Source organism: Sus scrofa, chromosome 14, assembly GCF_000003025.6.
Source record: "Sus scrofa isolate TJ Tabasco breed Duroc chromosome 14, Sscrofa11.1, whole genome shotgun sequence".
NCBI classification, from domain to species: Eukaryota; Metazoa; Chordata; class Mammalia; order Artiodactyla; family Suidae; genus Sus; species Sus scrofa.
Genome location: NC_010456.5, coordinates 96150222 through 96167253, shown reverse-complemented (window position 1 = coordinate 96167253; position 17032 = coordinate 96150222). Strand labels below are relative to the sequence as shown.

The following is a 17032-nucleotide window of genomic DNA, read 5'->3' as shown; positions in this document are numbered from 1 at the left end:
GAGGTGAAAGCACTGGGTCCTAAACACCAGACCACCAGGGAACTCCATATACATGACATTTTAAATAAGGTCTAACATGCACGTACTGTGAAGGAGTGGCTACATTAATTTGACAAAACATTAAAATATTTATCAAGTATAAAAACAATTTGTTTTTGATTGATCTAAGGCTTTCATTTTAATGCATGTGTTTTTGCTCTTACAGTGTAATTTAAGGAATTCATACCAGATATGGTAGCCTGGGTACAGAGAGTCAATGTCAATGAATAAACAACAGGGTGCAGTTACTCTGTTTGATTTGTTTTATTGTTGTTACTGGTATGGACTTTTAAAAATTTCTAAACATATGGTATGACTCTGGAAAAACTGACTTCGCTTCTTGTGCATTTTAAAACGTTTTGTCCAAGTAACTGAAAACCAATTCCCAGAGTAGTTCATAACACTCAGGTTTGGATCAACTTCCTACACTGCAGATGGTTCAGATAATCTCATTCTAAAATGACATTCAAAGAAAAAAGTAAGGCATTTATTGCTTCTGAGACCTATTCACAAGAACCTGAAGCAATCGGAAATCTGAAAATTTATTCATGGTAAAATGAGTGAAAAAAGATAATTGAGTTATTGTTTTCCATTTTCCCCCTAAGTTTAAGGTTCGATATTCTATATTATTCCCTGCACAGTAAATTAGGATATCACTAGAAATTTGGATTGTGTTACCACTTAGAGCCACAGCGTATCTAAATATCTTATTTTTAACAGTTCGGTGATTATTATGGAAATAGACAGGATATTTGGGAAATGGAAAAAGAAAGAAAGAACAGGTAGTGTAACTGAAAGACTAGTTCATTGGTACACAGAAGCATCTTTTCATGAAACTCCAGAAATAACTGGAAAGGAGGACTCGCTACCAGCTGGAAGGAAGCCTCAGAGCAGGATACATTAAGTTGTGTTTAGAAATGCAGTAAATCAGAGTTCCCGTCATGGCTCAGTGGTTAATGAATCTGACTAGGAACCATGAGGTTGCAGGTTCGATCCCTGGCCTTGCTCAGTGGGTTAAGGATCCGGCGTTGCCGTCAGCTGTGGTGTAGGTTGCAGATGCGGCTTGGATCCCGCTATTGCTGTGGCTCTGGTGTAGGCCGGTGGGTACAGCTCTGATTAGACCCCTAGCCTGGGAACCTCCATATGCGGTGGGAGCAGCCCTAGAAAAGGCAAAAGGACAAAAAAAAAAAAAAAAGAGAGAGAGAGAGAAAGAAAGAAAGAAAGAAATGCAGTAAATCTTAAAAGTCCATCTGTTAAAAATACATAAGAATCACTCCTGATAAAACAACAGTAATGGTGGTACCTAAATTTTACCCAATTTAAAGTATATTGAACAGGAGTGATAGTGAAAATTATGAAGTAAAGTAGGCAGTTTGAAGAGATGGTCTCTCCACAGAAGCACTGGGAAATGAAGCAGGAAAGATCAGGAACAACTATGATTGGACTCTGGAAAAGGTTTTAGCACAAATGACGGCAGAATTAAGAAAAAGGCAACCTCAAAATGATAGTAAAGATTTGTGCTATTTGACTTGTCCTTGACCCATCCCTCCCTGGCTTAGATTAGTCTTGAAGATGGAAATTGACATCCCAGTGGGATATTTGCATTCCTGTTTCTCAAGGTAGCAGAACTATCTTTATTCATAAAGAATTGTGTTTATCTATTTCAACTGGTCTGGAGGCTGCCTGAAGTAATAATATATAGTGTTTGTCTTTATTTTGCCTAACTCAGAACTCACTCAAGGCAGAAAAGCGGTGGGTATTCCTGGAAAACAATGTAAGTCAGGGAGTAGCATGAAGCCAGCTGAGGCACAATTTATGTTTGCACGCAATGGAACCCCAAAAGCTTGGAAGGAAAAATTGGGTAGAGAGTTTCTTGGGAAATTAGGGCATTCAAAAGTACATGTGTATTCTGGTGAATAGAACAGAGAGTCCAGAAATGAATCCATATGTCTGTGGCCAATTGATTTTCAACAAGAATGCCAAGATCATTCAATAGGAAAAGAATAGTCTCTTTATCAAATAGTGCTGGAGCAATTGCAGATCTACATGTAAAAGAATGAAACTGGATTATCTCACACCATATACAAAAGTTAACTCAAAATGGACAAACAATCTATATGAAAGTACTGAAAACATAAAACTCTTAGACAAAAACAGGGATAAATCTTCATGATTTGGAGTTTAACAATGGATTCTTACATATGATGACAAAAGCATGAAGAACAAAAGGAAAAATAGACAAATTGAGCTACCTCAAAATTAAAATTTTTGTGCATCAAAGTACATTATCAAGAAAGTTAAAAAAAACTACAAAATGGAAGAAAATATCTGTAAATCATGTATCTGATAAGAATCTGTTTCCCCTAACAAATAAAAGACACCATACAACTTAACGAAAAAAGACAAACAACCCAATTAAAAAATTGGCAAAGAATTTGAATAGATATTTCTCCAAAGAAGATATACAAATGGCAAATAAGCACCTGAAAAGATGCCAACATCATTAGTCATCAGGGAAATACAAATCAAAACTACAACAAAATACTACTTCACACTCAGTAGGATGGCTATAATTAACAAAACAGTTGGGAAAATAATGTGTTAATGAAAATGTGGAGGAACTGAAACCCTTGCACAGTGCTGGTGGGAATGTGAAGTGGTTAAATAACCAGGGAAAACAGTTTGGCAGTTCTTCAAAAAGCAAATAATTACATTATGACTGAGCAATTCCAACTCTGAGTATATATTCAAAAGAATTCAAAACAGGTATTTAAATACATGTACAATGAACATTCCTCAGTATCCATAATAGGCAAAACATAGAAAAAATACCCACATTTTCATCAATCTATAAATGGACAAACAAATTGTTATATATGTATGTAACAGAATATTATGCAGTTCTAAAAAGGAATGAAGTATTGAGATATGCTTGAACATGGATGAACTTTGAAACATTAGGCTAAGTGAAAAAAAGTGAGACACAAAAGGTCACATATTGTGTCATTCTATTTATAGGAAACATTCAAAATAAATAAGTTCACAGAGGCAGAACGCAACTTAGTGGTTGCCAGCACCAGAGTGGAAGGGCAAACAGGGAGTGACTGCTTCATGGGTTTGTGTTTCTTTTTGGAAGGATGACAATATTCTGGAACTAGATAGAATTGATAGTTGTACAACATCGTGAGTCAACTAAATGCCACTGAGTTGTTGACTTTAAAATGGTAAAGTTTATGCTATGTCAATTTAACCGCAATTATATTGATTACATTTCACAGAATTCCCTCACCAAACTTGAAGGCTATATTCCTGATATATATTGTGCTTAACAAAATCAAGCTCTTTTAGACAATGTGTTGGTTTGCCAAACCACAAAAATGGTGTTCAAAAGCTGTTTAAACAACACAGATTAAAAAGTAGTAGAGGGTGTCTACTTCCAAACAAATCCACCTGCTAGCATTTAAATTCTATTTCTATATGTGTTCATCTTCTCAAATTACCCCGTTCATTAGAAAATAGTGCAGCAACATAACTGCGGACTGAAAGAGATTATCTCACAAGTTTCATGTTTTGTATACTATGCTTCCTTTAATCCTTTTCAATTCATTCTACTAGTTGTGATTTAACATCATTTATACTTATAAGTGTCTAAGTCTCATCATGCTGATTCATCATGCTGATTCAGGCATCATGTTTTAGGCCTTATAATGACATTTAGAGAGGTTAGAGTGTACTTCAAAATGTGTGATTGTGTCTAGTTTGATATGGCGTTCTACGTTAAATAGTAGTGATTAACATACCCAGACAAACAGAAAGAGTTAGATACTGGCAGCAGTTCAGGAAAAGATGATGGCGCATGAACTAAGGGAGTAGAGTGAAGGATGCAAGAATGGTGATCTGAGTATGTATTTTGAAAGTAGAGCTAACGGAAAAAAAATGCTTATCATCTTTCTTACACGTTAATCTTCAATGTAGTTTAAACTGGTATGAAAACATAATCAAGCTTTAAATTTAGTGTCAATATTAATTTAGTCACATAGTAAGAAATAAAAATGCAAGTGAAGATAGAAAATTTTCAAATAAAGTTCTAACAAAGGCAAATCATTCATGTTTACTTATAATGAATGTTTGCTGAATAAATATTTGCTGAATCATATGAAACTATTGACATGAAGATATGAAAACATTAAAATAATGCATTACACTGCAGAACCATAAAGATCCAGCCATTTAATTAATGGTATTGAATGATTTACATAATGAATGATTGTGATCTGTAAGCAACAAGGCCTTTTCTTTTTAAAGGACAAATTTCTTTCTTGGCCATATGACTAATTCAATTCATTAAAATGAATATAATTCAACACTTGGTAAATATATACCAGCTACCAGCATTGAAATGATTATTCATTACTACTAATTTTTTTAAGAATTATAAAATTTTTTTTTTTTTTTATTTTCCCACTGTACAGCAAGGGGGTCAGGTTATCCTTAGATGTATACATTGCAGTTACAGTTTTTTCCCCCACCCTTTCTTCTGTTGCGACATGAGTATCTAGACATAGTTCTCAATGCTATTCAGCAGGATCTCCTTGTAAATCTATTCTGGATATTTATATTTCAACGGAAAATATAAAGTAACGGTATTATAATGATTATTGCTAAAATTGGCATCATAGCATAAAACAATATAATATTTAACATAAACAATAAGGCATGACATTTTTGTTGTTTTAAGGAGGAAAATGTAAGCAAAGCCAGTATTTGGATGAATTGAAGCATTTGATAACTGATGACAGAATATTATTTTCTATTATTTCTTGAGAGAGCACCCCAACTATTCAAATCTTTACAATATACATAGAAGTGGTGATGCAAATTTGCACAAGTATCCCAGAAGTTTCAAAGAGGGAAGGGATTAAAATATCAAATTTCCCCACTTTCAAATGTGTTGAAATATATTGCTAATGGTCTAGGATAGCCTATAAATATCAAGGGGAACAATAGCAATGAGACAGCTGAAATAAAATTATCATCAATTAATATACAATATCTGTGAGTCTGTTTCTGTTCTGCAAATAAGTTCATTTGCATCCTTTTTTAAGATCCCACATATAAGGGATATTATATGATGTTTCTTTCACTAACTTCACATAGTACGCCAATCTCAAGGTCCATCCATGTTGCTGCAAATGACCTTATTTCATTCTTTTTTAAGACTAATATTCCACTGTATATATGTACTACATATTCTTTATCCATTTATCTGTCTATGGACATTTAGGTTGCTTCCGTGTCTTGGCTATTGTAAATAGTGCTAGGATGGACTGGCAATTTGGGTTTGGCATATGCATCCTGAGGTATATGGAATGATTGGCCAGCAGAGACCTACTGTATAGCACAGGGAACTCTACCCAATATTCTGTAATAACCTATATGGGAAAAGAATCTGAAAAACATGGATATGTACATACGTATAACTGAACCATTTTGTTACACAGCAGAAATTATCATAACATTGTAAATCAAATATAATTCAGCAGAATTTAAAAAAAAAGATAAGAGGCAATGGGGCCAGTATACTGGACACTGAATCAAAAATAATCATCAACAGAGACCATGCACTCATCACAGAGACCTGCCCTACCCTAGCTGTTTGGAAGCAATTTGCATTTAAGGATATTTCTGTCTGATGAGGTCAATTCAGACAGAGAGGATACTGCACTGATATGTTTTACCCCTTGAAAAACCTCTGTGACCCAGGTAGGTGTCTCTCTGGTTTAAATATTATAAATGAGAGAAGTAGTAGAGAAATACTTGCTAATATAGCAGCACAAGTGAGAATGTCTTTGGTAAAACTTGTTGTTTATTAGCATTCATTAATAACCAGCGGTTGTAAAATCCTTCAGCATCAAGAGAAAAACAGATAAACACAAGAATGGACAATTCAACAGAGACAGTAAGACCCTGGCTTCCTGTTTACCAGGAGAAGTGAAAGCTTCATTGTTTTCTTGTTTTTATCAGCTTTATTTTTTTAATTTTTATTTATTTATTTTTTAACATTTTATTTTTTATTTATATTTATTTATTTACTTATTTATAATTGTCATTTCCCCAATGAATTTTTTTTTTCTACAGTACAGCATGGTGACCCAGTTACACATACACGTACACATTCTATTTTCTCACATTTATCAAAAGAAAATCAGGGACTTGGAGAATAGACTTGTGGTTGCCAAGGGGGAGGGGAAAGGAGTGGGGTGGATTGGGAGCTTGGTGTTAATAGATGCAAACTATTGCCTTTGGAATGGATTAGCAATGAGATCCTGCTGTGTAGCACTGGGAACTATGTCTAGTCACTTATGATGGAGCATGATATCAGCTTTATTGACACATAATTCACATATCCTTGAATGTACCCATTTAAAGTGTACAAGTCAATATATTTTAGTGCATTTGCTGAGTTGTTCAACTATCACCACAATCAATTTTAGGATATTTTCACCATTGTATCTTTTAGCAGTCACTCCCTATTCACTCCCAACCCCCAGCCTCAGTCATCCTGTAGCTTATTTTCAGTCTCCATAGATTTGCCTATTGCAGACATTTCATACAGATGGAATCATACCAAATACGGTCTTTTGTGAATGACTTCTTTCACTTAGCATTAGGTCCTCAAGGTGTATCCATGTCTTAGCATGTTTTGGTACTTGTTTTCCTTTATTGATGAATAATAGTCTATCAACATGTTGTTAATTCATTTCATCTGTAGACAGGTATTAGGGTTGTTTCCACATTTTGCATTGTAAATAATTCTATCATCAACATTTTTGTGCATCTTTTTATGTGTGTATAGGTTTTTTTTTTCTCTTGAATAGGAACAGATGGAATTGCTGTGTTGTACAGCAACTCTATGTTTATTTAGAGGAAATGAGAAATAGTTTTCCAGAGTATACATTTTACATTCCCATCAGAAATATATGAGAATTCTGGTATCTCAAATCCTCACCCATATATGCTAGTTCCTTTCTTTTTCATTATAGCCATTCTAAGAGGATGTGAAGTGGTATTTCATGATTAATGGCTAGAAAATATGAGCATACTTCCACATGCTTATTGACTATACATAAATCTTCTTTGGACAAATGTCTAAATTCTTGTCCATTTTTATTTAGACTATTTATCTGTTTATTTTTGAGTTGGAATAGTTCTTTACATATTTTTCATATATATCCCTTATTATATATTTTATTTAAAATATTTTCTTTCAGTCTATGGAGTTGTCTTGCACTTTCTTAATGGTGCCATTTGTAACACAATTTTTTCAAATTTTGTTGAAGTCCAATTTAATATTCTCATTAATCATTTCTGCTTTTTATATCATATCTAAGAAAGCACTGCTAATCCGAGTCATGAAGACGTACTTCTTCAATCTGCACTTTCTTCTAAGTTACATAGTTTTATCTCTTATATTTAGGCCTATGATACACTTTGAGTTAATTTTTACAAATAGTGTGAGGAAAGATCATTTTTATTGCATGCTATCCCTACTTCATTTGTTGAAAAGAGCATTCTTTTCTAATTGGATTGACTTGCTCCCTCACTTTTAAAAAAAATCAATGTGTCATAAATATTGAGTCATTTCTGAACTCTTGAACTCTTATCTTTATCCTAGTGATCCAGACACCCAGTACTATGCAGTCCTGATTACTGTTAAAGTGTGCCTTTTATGAAGTTTTCTTTCTTTAAGGACAATTTTAAATTATAGCTAATTTATGATTTGTATATGCTGATGGGAAAAAAACTTAGAAAGTAAAGTTTTCCCATTTTTTAAGTGGGAATCTATTCATCTAAGAGATCTAAAAGTCTGGGAAATACTGTTTCCAGGCATACACACTCATGCCTCTATCATCTTAAGTCAATGTGAAACTGCAGGAGTTCCTTATAACACCAAGTGACCAAACGTGGTTCCCTTGATTTGGCATTATGTTCCTGAGACTTAAGCTGAGCCTGGCTAATTTGTCAAGTTTTTCACTTTATAACCATAGGATACATTTAGATTTTCATTCTTTCACTGAGTAAAAACCCTTATGACCACACAGAAAACATCAGAGAGAGAGCAAGAACATCTCTTTGACAAACCAGCCACGTGTGACAGCAGAATGACTACTTTGCTATTGCAGAAGAGATACAAAGCAAACTTCAATGCCTTCTTTAATACTGTCGTCAGCTTTCTCAATAGTTATGATTGACATTATCTCTGAAGCATTCAGAGAGGTGACTAGAATGACACAGATACCGACCTCAAAGAGGCTTAGAATGGACATGAAATATTTTTATCTTAGCTTTTTTAGAATATACTTACATTACTCAAAAATTGAAGAATGGACTTTTGTGGCACCTTAAATGCATCTGAATTACATTTTCTCTTACAAAATTCCTTTTGAATGAACAATTAACTGCCAAGTTAATCTTTGTAGAAACACCCTTGTTATTATGAGTAGCTGACAACTTTAAAGAGATCTAATTAATCCCAAGTTATACCTGCAAATGAAATGTTTCCACCTCAGTGGATTTTACCTAGTAAAAATGTTTAAAATAAATAAAGAATCTCCTGGGTATGATTTCTGGATTCAGAATTACCCCATCCCCCAGCTTGCATTAACATGCACAGAAAAAAAAGTAAAATAAAACTACAAACAGCTGAAAGTCTCTGATTAGAAGTCTGTTCTCTTGCCACCAGTACATTAACATTTTAAAAAAGAAAAAAAAATTTAGAAATTATTTTTAGCTTACGTTTCTGAGAGGTTAAAAACTCGCTGGGGATCTCCATTCTCAATGGCATATGTTATTGGGTCACCCTCTCGATCAGTTGCCTTCAGAGAGAAAATATAAGTTAATGATTAAGTAATTCATATGGTTTCTATTCAGTACAATGTAACATAGAAACTTGAAACTAATAGTACAGTGGACCCCTGATACCTTAAAGAATAAAGATTAAGACATGGGGTAATGACTAGATGAAAAATTAAGAATTTCATATCTGATGTCAGCATTTTTGATATTTTATTTCATCTGAAAGTTGTAACAGTGAATCAGAATAATACTTCCTGAATGTATACATAATCTTCTGGTGGGAAATATGGTAATAGGGTTTACTTATTTAATTTTATATGAATAATTTAAACAAGTGTGTTACACTTTATGTAAATGTTTTAGTGTCAAGAAATTATTTAATGCACCTTTTTTTTTTTTCCTTATCTGTAAGGCTTAGTGGTTGAGAACTCTGAATCTGGAGCCAGAGAGCCTGAATTCAAAATTGGGTTTCATTTACTGCTTGTGTGGTTATTTCTCAATTTCTTCATTTGCAAAATGAGAACTATAACAATACAAAAGTCAATAGATGTTGGGAGGCTTAAATGAAATAATCTATGTTAAAACACATAGACTAACATCTGGCACATTGTAAGTTTCATTAAATATTAACCTTTTCTTTCCCTTCTTTACTCAAGTCATAGAAGATAAAACCTACAGCTTCTGACTTTGAGTTTTGGGTTTCTCTTACCCAAAATAAAGATATACATTCTTGTTTGTGGCACTTGAGTCTAGGATTTTACCATCTAAAATATCCAATCATTTCCTTTTCAATGATTCATTAAGTCACCTTATGAAAGACTTGAGTGAAAAAAAGAAATCTGGATGATATAAAAGGGATGTGAGAGGGATCTGCCTAAGCATGACCCCAGGGGAAGGAAAAATATCATTTTAAGTTACTTGGCTGGCAGTGATACCAATCTCTCTGACTGGCAGACACTGCCCTGGAGTTGCCAGACCTAAGACAGTAGTAGTTTAGTTGTGTCCTTTCAAAGACCAGACAGTAAATGTCCTAGCCATAAGAGGGAGAGTGTGAAATCCCATGTCCAGACCAACAGGGAGCACTGATTCTACATGCACATCAAATGGCTTTGACATGGTTTTCATAGGCCTGGTCATGGAAGAACCTTATCAGCCACCGTAACGGATAGATAGACAGAAACCTTTTTTGGAATACAGAAGCTCCAGAGTCCAGGGACAACTAAATAATAACACATAATATTAACTAAATCTTAGGTTCTGTGGGAGAAGTTTTGTTGGGTCATTTAAAAGTGGCTCCTCTGTAAAACACCTCCTTCACATGGCTTCCATAGCATCATATTCTTCTGTTTTTATTTCTACCTTATGGGTTTCTACTTACTTTCCCTTTCTGATTTTTCTTCATCTATAAGAAATATTTACAAACCAGCTCCACTGGTTTGTTCTTGAACCTCACTGACTTGATCCTTTCACTCAGCTGTATAGCTTTAAAACTATTTCTATGCTGAACACTCTCCTATCTCTAAATCATCCCTTTCCTCTGAATTTCAGACCTATATCCAGTAGCCTTTTTGAATCCCCAGTTAGATGAATTAATAGCATCCCCAATTTAAAATATTAAAACTCCACAATCTTGATCTCTCTGCCGCTCCTCCACAGCTCAAGGAAAAACAACCTGCTGCTTTTAGTCTTTGTTATCTCAGTAAATAGCAGCAACTACATCCTCTTACTAGCTCAGGCCTCAGCTTGACTATAAATGATCACTCTTACCCCCCAATGTAAGCCACTGGCAAATCCCATTTGTTTTGTATTTACAATATTTGCAGGATCTGGTTGTTTCTGAAGTATAAACACCATCTTCCTTACAGATTATGTAATATAAATGTTATTAGTGGCCATGCTTTCTCTCTTGCACTTTCACTGAGGCCAATTTTTAATTAAGCAAAGTGATCATTTTTTTTTCAGGGCAAGATTTTTTTTTTTTTTTTTTTTTGTCTTTTTGCTATTTCTTTGGGCCACTTCCACGGCATATGGAGGTTCCCAGGCTAGGGGTCTAATCAGAACTGTAGCCACCGGCCTACGCCAGAGCCACAGCAACGCGGGATCCGAGCCGCGTCTGCAACCTACACCACAGCTGACGACAACGCCGGATCGTTAACCCACTGAGCAAGGGCAGGGACCGAACCCGCAACCTCATGGTTCCTAGTGGGATTCGTTAACCACTGCGCCACGAGGGGAACTCCGAGATTTTTTTTTTTTTTTTTTTTTTTAAGTAGTAAGGCTACTGCATTATTACACATTATTCCATACACATTTACACTCACACATACATGCAAACACACATACAAAATGAAATTAAACAGTAAAATACAATGAAATAATAAATTACTTAGGGTAATTAATATCGTTGAAACATTTAAATCTAAAACTTTAAATTTCACTAAGTTAATTATAATGGAAGTGTTAAGGTAGAGAGTAAGAAACAAAATAATCAAAAAAAAAATCCACAGACACTCAATGGAATTGATAGTAGAAGATGATATTTTCTCCTTCTTCCTTGTTCTTTTCCAGAAAAGTATTAGTAAAAATGATAAAATGGAACTGCAAATAATGATACTCAGTTCAATTCTGAAAAAAAAAGAATTACGCTATGTCTAGATACTCTGTTTTGTCACTAAATAACTCACACTAAATGTTTTCTGTTGTTTTCCTCTTTCTATGAGTCATTTTTACCTTTCATATTGAGATGATTTATTGTCACATATTTTATTTGATTTCATAAAAGCCAGAAGAAATAGATTCTGCAGCAGATAACTTTGTGTAAATAATTTTAAATCCAGATGAACGTTTAACTGTAAACCTTCCTTCTAATATACCAGGTCTTCTCTAATACTATCCACAGAGAGTACCGTGAATGTTGTGTCACTTTGCACATGTAAGTCATTATTTTGCTAAGTTACTAAAATAATAACAGGAATTTCTATAAGATTCTCAATTTTTTTTTTTTTTTTTTTTGTCTTTTTGCTATTTCTTGGGCCACTCCTGTGGCACATGGAGTTTCCCAGGCTAGGGGTCGAATCTGAGCTGTAGCCACCAGCCTGCACCAGAGCCACCGCAACTCGGGATCCGAGCCGCGTCTGCGACCTACACCACAGCTCATGGCAACGCCAGATCCACTGAGCAAGGCCAGGGATCGAACCTGCAACCTCACAGTTCCTAGTCAGATTCATTAACCACTGTGCCACGATGGTAACTCCAAGATTCTCAACTTTTTTTTAGCCAAATTAATCACTTTTTCTTTTTGCTTTTTTGCTTTCTAGGGGTCAAACATGTGGCATATGGAAATTCCTAGGCTAGAGGTTGAACTAGAGCTGCGGCTGCCGGTCTACACCACTGAGCCACCATGGGTACTCACAAATTAATCACTTTCAATCCCAGAGGTATCATGGGACATTTCTTCAGTTTTGTTAGACCATTTAAATACTTCAAGCTGTTAAGGAATATGAGAGCCAATAGTTTGCCTATTGCCTTCGTATGTGAGATTATACCCTTATTGGAAAATTAAAATACCCAAGATCTAGAAGAAAATCCTTATTTGATTGTTTTCTCCTTTTGATCCTTTTAGCCAATTCTTTGTTGTTTTTTTCAGGTTTTGTGGCAAACAGTGTAGTAATTAGGGAGGAGTCACAATTTCCCAAATAAACAAGGGGGAAATGGTGCTATCTTGTTGAGAGTGCTGAGTTCTGAAATCCATTGAATGGATTAGCTCTTATATAAGTATCATATATCTCTATATACCAACATCTAAAGTAATAAATAATGCATAATAATTGGAAAATCAGCAGAATCAATGATTTTTTTGAGAATTAAGATTTGATAATATGCATATATACAACTTAAAATACATTTCTAAAAACTCTTTTGGGGGCCACACTTGCAGTGTATGAAAGTTCCCAAGCTAGAGGTTGAATCAGAGCTGCAGCTGCCAGCCTGTGCCACAGCCACAGCAACATGGTATCTGAGCTGTGTCTGCGACCTGCTTCACATCTCACAGCAACTCAGATTCTAATTCACTGAGTAAGGCCAGGGATCAAACCTGTGTCCTCATGGATACTAGTTGGGCTTGTTACCGCTGTGCAGTGATGGGAACTCTTAAAAACATCTTTTAAATAATTTTTTCGTATATAAGTATAACCAGTCTTCTCTACATGATGGGAAGAAATTTATATATAATACAGAATAGTGAATCCTAAACTTAAAATTTGTCAACTACTTACTATATGTAGAAATTACACTTACATGCCTTATCTCATTTAAGCCTTGTGGTGACCTTAAAGGCAAATGGGGAATGCAAGACATAAATTATATTACTGTTTTGACCATCATTCCAATTAGAGTTCTGTATAGTGAATTTGAAGATATATCTTTTTTAATTTAGAAATAATTGTGACTGGTTCATCCTAAAAAAAGGAGAGTCTAGAGTTAGTTAATATTTTCCAAACTTTGGGAAAAAAAACATTTCCTATGCCTTTATTTTTGATCAGTGAAGTCCAAGATGAGCCCTTTATTCAAGATCTGAAAGAAGTGTGAGAATAGCCATCTTCCCCAAGCTTATCATAATGCTTACTGTTTGGGCTCTGGAGTCAGCCACCTTGCTTTCAGCCCTGGCTGAAATATTTACTCTCAGGCAAGATTCCTAACTTCAAAGTAAAATTAATAATAATACCAACAGTATTTATGTTCTTCTTCTTTTTTTTTAGGGCCACACTCATGGCATATGGAAATTCCTAGGCAAGGGATGGAATTGGAGCTGCAGCTGCCAGCCTACATCATAGGTACAGAAACGCCAGGTCTGAGACACATCTGCGACCTACACCACTACTGACAGCAAAACCAGATCCTCAACCCATGGAGTGGGACCAAGGATCGAACCTGCATCCTTATGGATACTAGTCAGGTTCGTTACCAGTGAGCCACAATGGAAACTCCAGTGTTTACTTATTAATTCAACAAATATTTATTGAACATCTACACTGTGTTAAACACTGGCACTTCGACAGGAAACAATAGAGATAAAAAGTCTTCCTTTGTGCAGCTTATACTGCACTGATGGAAAGAGAGAAAAAACAAAATAATATATAGCTATTTACATAAAGTATACTATACATAATCACATGCTATTTATATATATTATATAAGTATAAAGAATTTATATACAAAACTATATATAATTATCATATATTTATATAGTATATAGTTTTCAGATCCATATAAGTGCTATGAAATTGTAAAATAATTCAGGTAGAACACATAGGGAGGGCAGGGTGAGAGTTAGTCCTGATGTATAGGTTATCAGGAAAGTGATCAGAAAATTGTAAAAATCTGGCAAACACTTGTAAAAGGTGAGAGAGCAAGTCCTGTGGGAGGAGTCCACCAGGCAAAGGGCCTAGCAAGTGAAAAGGTGATGAGGTAAAGACATATCTACTGAGTTTGAGGAACAGCAAGCAAGTGGAAGACTCAATCCTGTTTTACTTGGCCTTGAGTAAACAACCTGAGGTTCAGTACATCAGGTTCAATGATGAAAGGATGCTCACTTTGGAGAACTTGCAAGTGATGGAATTCAGTCATTGGTTTTCTGATACATGTTTAACAACATGTGAACTAAGATAAATCTAGTTTTTCCTTTATTTTTGCTTGACAGAGAATATCTTTAAAGATCAAAGCAGCAAATCTTTCTAGTCTGCTTAAGCAGATTACTCACTGTATTGAAACTCGTCACCCATTTTTCAGAAGCACAACAAGAACACAAAAGGATTTACCTAAAAAAACAATGTGCTTTTTTGTTTCTTTAAAATATTTTTATTGAAGAATAGTTGATTTATAATATTGTGTTAATTTATGCTGAGGAACAAAATGATTCCATTATAAATGTATATAAATATACTTTTTCATATTCTTTTCCATTTATCGGACATTAGAGTTCCCGTTGCTATGCAGTAGGACCTTGTTGCTTATCCATCTTATATATAGTAGTTCACCTCTGCTAATCCCAAACTCCCAATCCTTCCTTCCCCACACGCCTCCCTCTTTGCTACTACAAATCTGTTCTCTATGTCTGTAAGTCTGTTTTTGTTTCATAGATATGTTCATTTGTGTCATATTTTAGATTCCACATGTAAGTGATATCATATGGTATTTCTCTTTCTCTTACTTATTTCGTTTACTATGATGATCCCTAAGTGGATCAATGTTGCTGCAAATGGCATTATTTCATTTTTTATCATTTATTTATATATATGTATATTTTCTACTGTACAGCATGGTGACTCAGTTACACTTACATGTGTTAAAAAATGTGCTTAGCCACTGGAAAATAGGAATTTTGTAAAAGAAAACAAATCTTCTCTAACCTAATATTCTGTTCCTATTAAAAATGAACAGTGATCAGATACCATCTGGTTGAATATACTTTATGCACACAGGATGATGTGTGCATATTCACAAGACATTAAGGTGAAGTACCTGCCCTTAGGGATGCTAAGAAAGATAAAATCAATGTATTTGGATGGTCTTTTGTTTTCTCATTTAAACAAACAAGTTCTGATTTATGCTGTTAAACTGCTTGAGAACAAGAACTGAAGCTTTCAATTCAGGACAGCAGTGTTTCCAAAAATGTGTGTGCACTCCCGGGATAAATTATTGATCCTCCAACAAAATCATAATGTTTATAAGTATATTTCAGTATGACTTTATCTACACTTTTCTATGTCAAGTATGTTGCTTTGTCACTTATGATTCTGATATAAAGTTTCTTTTTGTGATAAATTCATTTATGTAAAAAGGTCAGTTTAATTTTTAAAAAGTAAAAAAAATAACAATAACATGCAAATATAGCATATACGAAATTTTTAAAATGCAGCTAATCTAGAATGATATAATATGTAAGCACATCTTAAGACCTTTCATTCTGTCTGTTATACTATGTTTTGCTACTCCATTCACTCTCCCTCTTTCCTATGTGATTATTAACACCCTCTCCTCAGGTCTCCAACTTATCCTACCCCATCTTTACTCTCTGCTAGTGACCCTGATTGTTGTTTCACCGAGGAAATTGAGGAATTTTCTGTAAGATATCCAAATTTCATATATATATATATATCGATCATCCTAAGCACATACTACATCTTTCCTCCTATTACTGATCATGCACTCTGATCTCCCATTTAGGGCAAGATATGGGGAAAGAGTTTTGCATTCTACTTTTTTGAATTGTTCTCTTCCCATCTTTCTTTAAACCAGTCATACTTCTAACCTTCCCACAACTACTGCACTGAAACTGCTCTTTTCAACATCACGGATGCATTTCCTATTAGTGAAATAGTATACTGATCAATTCACAATCCTTGTTTTTGTTTCTTTGTTTTGCTTATTTTTAATGTGACCAATCAGTAGCATTAGAAATAACTGATTTCTCCCTTCTCCTTGATGCACCTTCTTCCCTTAGTTTCCAGGACACATGTACCTCTGAGTCTATTTCTAGTCCTCGTCTCCTCAGCATCTTAAAACCAGTCTTTGGATGTGGTCTACATTCACTCACTTAAGAACCTCAAGTTTTTGTATGTAAATGCCCAAGACTTCAAGTGTATGTTTTCAGTCCATATTTATTCCCCAAACTCATATTCAACTGCCTACTCAATTGTTTCAATTAGATGTAACAAGACATTTCAAGTTAAATATGTCTCAAGTTGAAATTCTTCCTCCTCTGACATTCTTTTAATTCTGTTTAATGGAAATTCAATCGTTCTAGTTGTTAAGACTATATATCAGTAAACATTCTTAACTTTACTCTTCTCTCCCATATCCCATTATCAACAATCCTATAGTTTCTATCTACAAAATACAATGAAGATGAAACCATGTCTCATCATTTCCATTTTCACTCTAGGTCTAGTCTAGACTATTGAAATAACATCTTATAATTCTTTTCCATAATTTCTTACATGCCTCCACCATAAACTATTCTCAATAGAGAATTCAGAATAATGCTTTAAAATTTTAAGTGTATTCATGCTACTGCTCTACTCAAATTCTCCCATTAAAGTACCTGATTTCACTCAGAGTAGTTATCTCTACACCTTCC

At 34.5% G+C, this 17032-nt stretch overlaps 1 protein-coding gene across 1 annotated transcript in view; it reads right to left on the bottom strand.

Moving 5' to 3' along the window:
• The window catches only part of PCDH15 (protocadherin related 15), an 857865-nt gene that overhangs the window by 220779 nt on the left and 620054 nt on the right, over nucleotides 1–17032 (bottom strand). Inside the window, 1 exon segment of the mRNA XM_021073535.1 lies at nucleotides 8836–8915. Within this exon segment, the coding sequence (XP_020929194.1) occupies nucleotides 8836–8915 (80 nt within the window).